General features: G+C 38.4%; 2 protein-coding genes across 2 annotated transcripts; one reads left to right on the top strand and one right to left on the bottom strand.

The window, feature by feature from the left end:
* Positions 1-1,376: 1,376 nt before the first annotated feature.
* Positions 1,377-3,743, top strand: LOC108814361 (uncharacterized). Its single transcript, XM_018586916.2, has 2 exons — positions 1,377-1,547; positions 1,650-3,743. Exons 1-2 carry the CDS (start codon positions 1,377-1,379, stop codon positions 3,741-3,743), a joined length of 2,265 nt encoding a protein of 754 aa, XP_018442418.2.
* Positions 3,744-9,278: 5,535 nt separating this feature from the next.
* LOC108814359 (uncharacterized protein At4g14100) lies at positions 9,279-10,455 on the bottom strand. The gene is made up of 3 exons (XM_018586914.2): positions 10,121-10,455; positions 9,636-9,792; positions 9,279-9,550 (listed from the first exon to the last, which is right to left on the bottom strand). Exons 1-3 carry the CDS (start codon positions 10,403-10,405, stop codon positions 9,393-9,395), a joined length of 600 nt encoding a protein of 199 aa, XP_018442416.1. The 5' UTR covers positions 10,406-10,455; the 3' UTR covers positions 9,279-9,392.
* Positions 10,456-10,680: the final 225 nt, after the last annotated feature.

Raw genomic sequence — 10,680 nt, 5'->3', positions numbered from 1 at the left:
TAAAATTTAATACGAAACTAAAATAAAATCATTTAAACTAAATAAAAATGTTAAAATAAAATATATTAGAACAAATTTCCGCGGAAAACGCAGATTTGCCTTAGTTAATATCATATTTTAATGGTCCTTGCTTATTTTTTAAGAAATATTTATTAAAAAACTATTAAAAATCTATTCAATTCTAGAAAAGCAAATATTGTAAACAAAGTAAAATATTTATATTTTTAATAAATTACTAAAATATAATAAAATATATATAATTTCTAAAAAGAAGAAATAGTAAAATTTGTAGTAAAATAGTGAAAACTAAAATTAAAATAAACCAACAATTTATTAAAGTTTAAAATATATTTATATTGTTTCGTCAATTTGCGTACCCGCCCGTAGGACGGGTCCGACCCTAGTTGAGTATAAGAAAAAGAAGGCGGTGACAGAAGCAGTCACACGTCTAGGATTTATTGAAGATACACATGGATGTGTATGACGTCGTTCTACCAGTTAAGAGATCTGGTAGTTTTGTTATAGAGAACTATACTCGTCAAGAAGACAAGGAGTAGTAGTTGCTGTCATCATTGTAATTCTAGATAAGAGTAGTCGGCACGGGTGTGTGCTGGTACCATATAGTAATTGTAGTTACGATTTTTCTAGTGAATAAATTCTAGACGTGGTCCCGGGGATGTAGGAAACGAACCTCATTAACAAATTTCTATGTGTTATTTACTTTATGCACTTACATACTTGCTCTCTAACATATTTGTATGAGAATACATGGACTAGCCACAAATCTGTTCTTACATACGATATTGCATACTCAAATTTTGTTTAGTTAGTTGCAATTAATAATTAATTGATTAATATTGATGTCTGAACATGCCTCGCCATGTATTTTCAGATTGCAAACGACGTGCGTCAAAACGTATGCGTCTCGAGCCAAATAAGTCACCATGATCTTTGAATTAATTCAATTGTTTTAGAGAAGAAAATGAATGACATTATCAGATATATCTAGCTCAACCATTACAAGATTCACAATGATATGATCGTTCCTCCAACGTTCAATACTTCAATGCTTTTAGTTAACAACACTTTCAATGATTACATACGTTATTAAAATAAAAAATAAACAAGATTAAGAAAAGTTATTATTTAACAATAAAGAAGATTAAAATGCTATTATGTAACTGATAAACCAATGGGTCGTCCAGGTTGTTGTTTAGACGCATTGTCTTCCAAAGGTCAAAGGATCGAACTAAAAGACGTGCATGGTGAAAGTCCAAGTTTAAAATGCAAGTTCATAGTTTCTTTTAGATATAAATCAAATTATATGCATCAAAACAAAAACAAGAACATTTCTTCCTCTCTTGTTTTTGTCTCAAATGGTTGATCAAACTACGGATGTGGTTGTACATGTCAGTTCTTGTGGAGGAAATATTTTCCGACCAGACAACTTATTGACCCCAGAAGCTAGTAGACCGACACACTTGTCAGCTCCTGCGCCGGAGAAAAAACTAACTCTTTTTGCCTTACGACTTGCTGTTCTTGAGAAGGTTGTTTTTTATTGCAATATTCTGCATACTTTTGTTTTTGTTGTGACTTATGAGTCTTTTTTTTTTTTGAGTTTTTAATGTGTTCTTAATCTGTAACCACAGATTGCTTCACGATTGGGATCTTTAGGATTCGTATGGGCCACGGTTGTTCTTCTTGGTGGTTTCGCTGCTAGTTTAGAGACATCAGATTTTTGGTTTGTTACTGTGATTCTTGTTGTCGAAGGAGCTCGAATTTTCAGCAGAAGCCATGAGCTTGAAATGCAGCATCAGTCTAAGTACACAATCTCAGGAATCAACACCTTCCGGTTACTTGTCAGACAAGTTATCAGAATATTCCACCAGGCGGCTCAGGTTACTGGGAACAACGATAGACAATCGGTTCAGGAAACGAAAACAGAGCAGAGGACTTCGAGGCAGATTGAGCGGAGTAGGACATGGACATGCTCAGATGTTCCTATGTTGCCTTATACAGGATGGGTTTTTGTTTCAAGAAACGTGAGTAGAGTCTGCTACTGGCTCCAGATTGCTTCTGCTTTCGCTAGCATTATCATCTCCATGATCAAGGTTATCAGGCAAGATTATGGAGGCGACGAATTGAAATCCGGAAGCACCAATCTTCACTCTGCTTTAACTCTCTTCTACTCTCTAGCGCTGGCTGAGGCTCTTCTCTTTCTTGTTGAAAAAGCTTACTGGGAGTGGATGATCAGCGTTTACAAGATTCTTGATAAAGTGAATCAAGAATGCGGTCTCGAGAGATCTGGAACTGATTCAGTGAGAAGATTCTTCTACAATGCTTACTCAATGTGTCTAAATGGGAGCATCTTTGACGGATTGAAGATGGATATGGTAGTTTTCGCCATGGATCTTTTGGTGTCGAATTCTCCTGATGAGCAGCTCATTGGAGCAGAGATTCTCTATAGATTCTCAACAAACGAAGACTATTCGGTTGATACTCTGCAGAAGATTGGGACTAACCTGGAGATCATAGAGAGGTTAGTTGAGATGTTGAACTGGAGAAGCAAGAATCAAGAAGTTATGAGAATGTCATCTGCAGAGATTCTCTCAAGATTAGCTAGTAAGAAGCAAAACTCTCTGAGAGTTGCAGGGATCCCTGGAGCTATTGAGTCCATATCTTCTATTTTTGATAGCACTAGAGACTCGGGTGAAGCCACAGATGAGATTGGAGAAAACAGTATCAATCAAACCGATCGCTGGACGTTCAACAATCTTGGATTGTTGATTCTGAAAAGGCTTGCCAGAGATCATGATAACTGTGTGAAGATTGGGAAAACAAAAGGGTTGCTTTCAAAGATCGTCGACTTCACTTATGCTGAGAAGAGGTTGCTGAAAGATCCAAATCTTGCGGCTGCGGAGTCTAATAAGATCTTGGCTGTGAAACGGTCTTTGAAGCTGTTAAGGAAGCTGGTGAAAACAACGGGTGCAACAGGGAGAAACTTGAGGAGAGATATCTCTGGGATTGTCTTCACAGTAAGCAACATTAGGGAAACATTACGGCATGGAAAGAAGCAGCCTGGTTTGCAGAAGCTTTGTGCAGAGATCTTGACTTCCCTTGCGCTTGACGAAGGTGCAACTGAGAAAATTGGCGGCACAGGCGGGGTTCTAAATGGACTTCTCTGCATATTCTTGAATGATGATATTCCAGGGAATCAGACTAGTGGCGTGAGAGACTCTGTTGGTGAGACTATAGCAATGCTAGCTCAAGGAAGCCAAAGCAATTGCCAACGGATGTTGAGATTAGATGTTCTTCAGGGCCTTGTTGAGGCGTTGAACAACCCGTTGATTCAGTCAAATGCAGCGAGAATCTTGAGGAATCTATGTGCATATACAGATCCAAATCAAGTTGAGGAACATCTGAAGGAAGTTAAATCTGCAGGAGCAACAGTAAGTCTTTATGATCTTGGGGTCCAGGAGTTGGTTAGATACAATGCATCATCATCACTAAATGTTATCTTGTCCCTACAGGTTCTTAAGGCAATAAAGTCTGAACAGAGCAAACCTCAAGAAGTTATGGTGGGATTAGCACCGCACATTTTCAGGTTAATGAGTGCTGAAGAATCAAGAGAAATGTTCGAGGAAGCGGGAGTAAGCAAGGAAGAACTAGCCACTGTTGGAATGAAAACCTTTGTTAAGATGGAGAAAGTGTTTAGAGTGTTTGAAGAGAAAGAAACTTTGTGAAGAAGAAAGCTTTTATAAGCTTAAAAGATGATTTCTTATTGCTTATGAGTTTTCTTACAAACTTTGATTCTTTCTTGATGATACAAAATGAGAGGAGAGTGGAGGTATTTATAGCCTCCAACATACAAAATATCTCATATATTTTAATTTAAATCTAGAAATTTCTAACATAATATCTTGATTATTTTATCCTAATTATCTAGATAATTCTATAAGAATATCTAGATTTTTATTCTAAGGAGGTGGAAGATTATTCTAGATATTGGGCTAAGTTTGGGCTAAGCATGATTAGTGAATTATTAGCCCAATAATACTTGATCCAAATCAAGTTTACTTCTCAACACCCTCTCTTAAACTTGATTTGGTTACTCCGAGTAAACTCCTCATCTTGATGAAATCTTCTCGCTTAAGTGGCTTGGTAAAGATATCAGCTACTTGATCATTTGTCTTCACATACTCCAATTGCACATCCATCTTAGTAACACATTCTCGAATGTAGTGATAACGAGTGTCGATGTGCTTACTTCGATCATGGAAGACTGGATTTTTCGCCAATGCTATTGCCGACTTGTTATCCACAAAGATCTTTGTTGGCTCCTTTTGTGGTAGACTCAACTCCTTTAGCAAGTTTCTTAACCAGATAGCATGGCAAACACATGAAGTAGCTGCCACATACTCCGCTTCACAAGTAGAAAGGGTGACTATTGGTTGCTTCTTTGACATCCATGTAAAAGCGGTTTCTCCAATGAAAAACACGAAGCCACTTGTGCTTTTCCGGTCATCTACATCTCCACCCCAATCGCTATCGCTATATCCAACAAGCTTGTAATCTTCAGAAATAGAGTAGTACAAGCCAAAGTTGATTGTACCTTTGATATAGCGTAGGATCCTCTTAGCTGCCTTGAAATGAGTTGTTGTTGGATGCTCCATGTATCGACTCACAACTCCAACTGCGTGTAGGATGTCGGGTCTTGTGCATGTTAGATAGCGTAAGCTTCCAACCAGACTCTTAAAGAGTGTTGGATCCACACTCTCTCCTTCTTCTTCTTTTGATAACTTAACTCCACATTCCATTGGCGTACAAACTGGATTTGAGTCATCCATCTTGAACTTCTTAAGCACCTCTTTTGCATAGCCTTCTTGAGTAATGAAGATTCCATTTTCTTCTTGCTTTACTTCAATGCCAAGGTAGTATGACATCAATCCAATATCAGTCATCTCGAACTCCTTTGTCATCTCCTCCTTGAAATCTTCAAACATAATCGGATTGTTTCCGGTGAATATCAGGTCATCCACATACAAGCATGCAATCAATATATCATTATTTTGAGTTTTGATATAAAGTGCATGCTCATATGGACACTTGATGAAGTCCTTCTCTTTGAAGTATTTATCAATCCGAGTGTTCCATGCTCTTGGTGCTTGCTTTAATCCATAAAGCGCCTTCTTCAACCTTAAGACTTTGTCTTCTTCTCCTTTGACTATGTAGCCTTGTGGTTGCTCAATGTAGACTTCTTCCTCAAGGTCTCCATTTAGGAAGGCTGATTTGACATCCATTTGATGTATCCTCCAACTCTTTTGGGCTGCCAATGAAATGATTAATCTAACTGTTTCTAAGCGAGCAACTGGAGCAAATACCTCATCATAGTCTATCCCGGCTCTTTGACTATAGCCTTTTGCCACCAATCTTGCCTTGTACCTTTCAACTTCTCCTTTAGAATTCTTCTTTGCCTTGTACACCCACTTCACACCGATTGCTTTATGCCCATTTGGAAGTGAAGTTAACTCCCATGTATCATTCTTTTGAATGGACTTGATTTCTTCATCCATTGCACTTCTCCATGACTTCTTTTCTTGAGCTTCTTCAAAGTTCATAGGCTCGCAATCCGAAAATAGACAAAATAGAGTGAGATTGTCTTGATTTTCAGTTACCTCGTAGATGTCTTGTAGACTTCTGAAACGTGGAGTCCTTTCACTTGAGCTTTCATCTCCTTGAGAACTTGGTGTTGGTGAAGTTGGTGGTGTAGCGGGCTCTTCTCTCGGCTGTTCCACATTCTCTTCTTCAAAAGACGGAAAGAAGTTGTAGTCTTCATTATTTGATCTCCAATCCCATTCTCCTTCTTCATCAAAGATGACATTCCGGCTGATGATTGTCTTCTTTGTTTCAGGATTGTAAAGCTTGTAGCCTTTGGAGTTAGCGTCATATCCAATGAAGACATACTTCTCACTTTTATCATCTAGTTTGCTCCGCTTCTCGTCTGGAACATGAGCGTGAGCAATGCTTCCAAAGACTCTTAGGTGTGAAACACCGGGCTTCCTTCCGCTCCAAGCTTCTTGCGGTGTCTTTCCTAAAACACTCTTTGTTGGCGATCGGTTTGATATATAAACCGCACACGCCACTGCTTCTGCCCACAACTCCTTTGGTAGCTTCTTACTCTTGAGCATGCTTCTTGCCATCTCAAGTATTGTCCTATTCTTCCTTTCTGCTACTCCATTTTGTTGAGGGGTTCTCGGCACCGTCAACTGTCTTCGGATGCCATTATCTTCACAATACTTCAGAAACTCCTTGGACATGAATTCTCCTCCTCGATCAGATCTCATGGACTTGATCTTAAGACCACTTTCCTTCTCAACATGGGCTTTAAACTTTTTGAAATTTTCAAACACTTCTGATTTTTGTTTCAAAAAGTAAACCCATGTTTTTCTTGAAAAGTCATCAATAAAGAGAAGGAAGTAGTTACTCTTACCAAGTGAACTTGGTTTGATCGGGCCACATACATCTGTATGTATAAGTTCTAGTGGCTTTCTTGCTCTTGTCTCTGACTCCTTTGGAAAACTCATCTTGAATTGCTTTCCAAGTAAACACCCTTCACACACTTGATTTGGATGGTTGATGCAAGGTAATCCTTTCACCATCTCTTTCTTAGAAAGTAGTTCTAAGCCTCCAAAGTTGAGATGCCCAAATCGAAGATGCCAAAGCCAAGATTCCTCCTTGTAGCACATCTTGAGACATCGTGCAATGTCATTTTGAATGTTTAGGACAAACATTCTATTGCTTGACATTGGCACCTTTGTGATGAGATTATTTGCTTTATCTCTTAAAGAAAGGCTATTATCCTTTAGTCGAATGTCATAACCTTTCTCTAAGAGTTGTCCTAGGCTCAAGATGTTGGTCTTCATGCTTGGAATATAGTAAACATTGGAAATGAACTGATGATCTCCATTCTTCAAGCGGATGAGAATATTTCCTTTACCTTTCACCTCCATCTTCGATTCATCTCCCAAAGCCACATCGGTTTTCACCGATTCATCGAGCTCCACGAACATGCTTTTATTCCCACACATGTGGTTGCTTGCACCACTATCAAGGTACCACTTGTGAACCTCATTTGATTCATCCTTCTTGTAAGCCATCAATAGCATATCTTCTTCTTTACTCCTTTCTTCAACATAGTTGGACTTCTCTTCAACTCTATTGTTGTTTGGAGTTTTGCATTCAGAAGCATAATGTCCAAACCTTCCGCAACCATAGCATTTGATGCTTGATTTATCGTACCTTGATTTTGGATATCCTCTTCCACGACCTCTTGATGAATTCTCTCCTCTTTGATTGAAGCTTTCTTCATGTGGTCTCCAGCCTCGTCCATTGACACCACGACCTCGTCCTCGGAAATGACCACCACCACGTCTCGGATGATTTCGGCCAGCTTCTTCCTTTTGATCAATTCTCATCTTGAGAACTTGCTCCACAATATCTTCTTTCTTCTTCTTCTTTTCTTCATAAGCTTGTAATGATCCAAGAAGTTGCTCCATCGTCATAGTCTCCAAGTCTTTTGTCTCTTCAATCACGGTAACAATGTGCTCGAATTTCGTATCCAACGATCTAAGAACTTTCTCCATGATTCTCACCTCATCTAACTTCTCACCATTTCTCTTTAGGTTATTAGTAACCGTCAAGACTCTTGAGAAGTAATCTGAGATGAGTTCTCCTTCCTTCATTTGTAATGCTTCAAATTCTCCTCTTAGAGTTTGAAGTCGTACCTTCTTAACTTGTTCCGCTCCCTTGTAAGAAGTCTGAAGCTTTTCCCATGCTTCTTTGGACGTTTTTGCACCAGCAACCTTCTCAAATGTATCTTCATCTAATCCTTGATAGATTAGACAGAGAGCCTTCTTGTCTCTCTTCCTTGAATCTCTCAAACCATCCTTTTGAGTTTGAGATAGACCACCATCATTCTCCGGTTCATTGAACCCTTTCTCAACTATCTCCCACACATCATGTGCTCCTAAGATAGCCATCATCCTAAGACTCCAATTGTCATAGTTGCTCTTAGTGAGCAATGGAACTTGGAGGGGAACACCATTGTTTGCCATCTTCAAAAGGAATTTGTAGCTCTGATACCACTTTGTTGGAATGAAAACCTTTGTTAAGATGGAGAAAGTGTTTAGAGTGTTTGAAGAGAAAGAAACTTTGTGAAGAAGAAAGCTTTTATAAGCTTAAAAGATGATTTCTTATTGCTTATGAGTTTTCTTACAAACTTTGATTCTTTCTTGATGATACAAAATGAGAGGAGAGTGGAGGTATTTATAGCCTCCAACATACAAAATATCTCATATATTTTAATTTAAATCTAGAAATTTCTAACATAATATCTTGATTATTTTATCCTAATTATCTAGATAATTCTATAAGAATATCTAGATTTTTATTCTAAGGAGGTGGAAGATTATTCTAGATATTGGGCTAAGTTTGGGCTAAGCATGATTAGTGAATTATTAGCCCAATAATACTTGATCCAAATCAAGTTTACTTCTCAACAGCCACTGCATTAGTCAACATTCTCAAGAGATATGAACAGCCAGTGCCCAAAGTTCCAAGAATCAGGAGGTTTGCAATAGAGCTAACCATTCAGATGATGAGAACTAATCCTAACACAGTCGAGACATTCCAGAACCTTGGGATGAAGAATGAATTAGAGACAGTCTATGAGACTTCAGCTGAGGTTGAGAACTTTGATATATTCTCGGGCACCGTTGGCCTGGCACGCCATGGCTTAACTATCAATGAACTCATTGAAGAAGCAATGCGGTTATTGAGCTAGACAATGCCCTCACAGCCACAGGGAACAAAAGTTTAATCAACATTTGACTTTTTTTTTCAAGCCCTGATTGAATATATTCTTGTGTTCGTCCTCCAGAGCATTTGCTCTGTTTTTCCTGAAAAAAATGAGCAAATAATAATGTAAAATGATTTTCTTTTGACATCGATTTTCTTTGCCAAGACACGGTATATGAATAAATTCATTAGATTTCTTCGTTTATACGTTATCAAAACCATAACTCTAATTTCTGAGTGGATTTTAAAATTCATCATCCAGTACACTACAGCCAAGGGCAAATCATCTTATAAGTAAACTAGATATCATCCGAACACTATGCCACCATCTTACCACTTCCTGGTCCATTATGAACACAATCCTTGTAGACGATTTCACATCTTTCGGGCGTTTTGACGAAGAAACTACTACACCAACGAACGATGAACAAGCCTCGAGATTTCAAATAAAAACATTTCAAGTCTGTGTACAAACATTTCAAACGTTTTTCTTATTTTGATCCAAAAAAAAAAAAGAAAGCTCTCAGTAATTAGCATTACGAAACAGCCTTTCCTTTGTATCCTCTAAATTCTCTTAAAGCTCCTTCAGTTGATAAACTCTTCTTCTCTTTGCTGAAACAATAAACCGGCGCTTGCCATTTCTCATCCTCAAGTACTGCGCCAACCTCGAATGTCATCACATGAGCCTCCCTCCCTGCAAGTATTTTTTCACACCATTTCAGTAGAATTTTGCTAGAACAAAAACAACGTTAAGTCGTACACAGTGGTATCAATCACACCTGTATAGAAGATCCATTGAACGGGTCTCTTGGTTTCGACATCCTCATAGTACCTTATAAAGTCTACTTTCTCCCATACATTGCAGTGAAACCCATTCACAAGTTGTTGGCCTTGATACTTGGCTCCATCTAGCCAGTTTGGTCGCAAGATTCCAACCTTATTCGAATAAAAAATAATTCTAAGCCTAGTTAATTATTACAAGACCACTCTAGGAGGGCTTAACTTGACTATTATCGAAATCAAACAAGACACTGAGCTAACACAACAGTCTAGTCTAGTCAAAGCAGTCTAGTTCTAGCTTCATTTATGATCTTTTACACGCAGTGTATTAATAAACAAAAAAAAAAAGGGTTCAAACTTCAAATCTGCAGATAGATTCATCATATGCGTTTCCTCAAGGCCTAAGTGGTTTTAAATTCACACTCAAATCTTATTCCTATTATCAGATCTGTGACAGAACCGTGTCGAGAAAATAAAAACTGACCTCAAGTTGAGCTGAACGGCACGATTTTGAGTCGTCGAGGGTGTAGACGAAGGACGTGCCGTTGTTCCATTCGAGGTCGTAGGTGATGCCACCGAGCTGCTCCTGTATGATATTGAAATTACGACCGTTGGGCCAGTCGTACCAAAGGTCAATCATCGAGAGGTCTCCCGAGTAATTCATGAACAGTAGCGCGTGAAATTGGTGTGGCCATGGCGCCGGGACCGGCTCATTAGCGGTAGCAATTTGGGCGCCGGAGGTAAAGAGGAGGAAGATGAGGATTAGCATCGATTGAATCAATTGCTTTTCTTTTGGCTAGGAGTTGGATTTTTATGTTTTATTTATAAATAATTTTAATAAAGAAAAAATGTACTCTTTTTTTTGTCAACCTTTCGAAAGAAAATATGTTTAAAAATATTAAAAAGATATATGTTGTTTGATGGGGCCAAATCATCAATCAAACTAGAAGAATCCTGAAGAGAGAGAAGTAGATCGCGATCTGACCCACCGCCGTCGGGTTATGTTTTCCGGTGGTATTCTCGTCAGTCAATCCGTTCAGCTTC

This window comes from Raphanus sativus, chromosome 7, assembly GCF_000801105.2.
Source record: "Raphanus sativus cultivar WK10039 chromosome 7, ASM80110v3, whole genome shotgun sequence".
NCBI classification, from domain to species: domain Eukaryota; kingdom Viridiplantae; phylum Streptophyta; class Magnoliopsida; order Brassicales; family Brassicaceae; genus Raphanus; species Raphanus sativus.
Note: the sequence above shows the minus strand (reverse complement) of the source record. Positions and strands in the feature narration are given on the sequence as shown.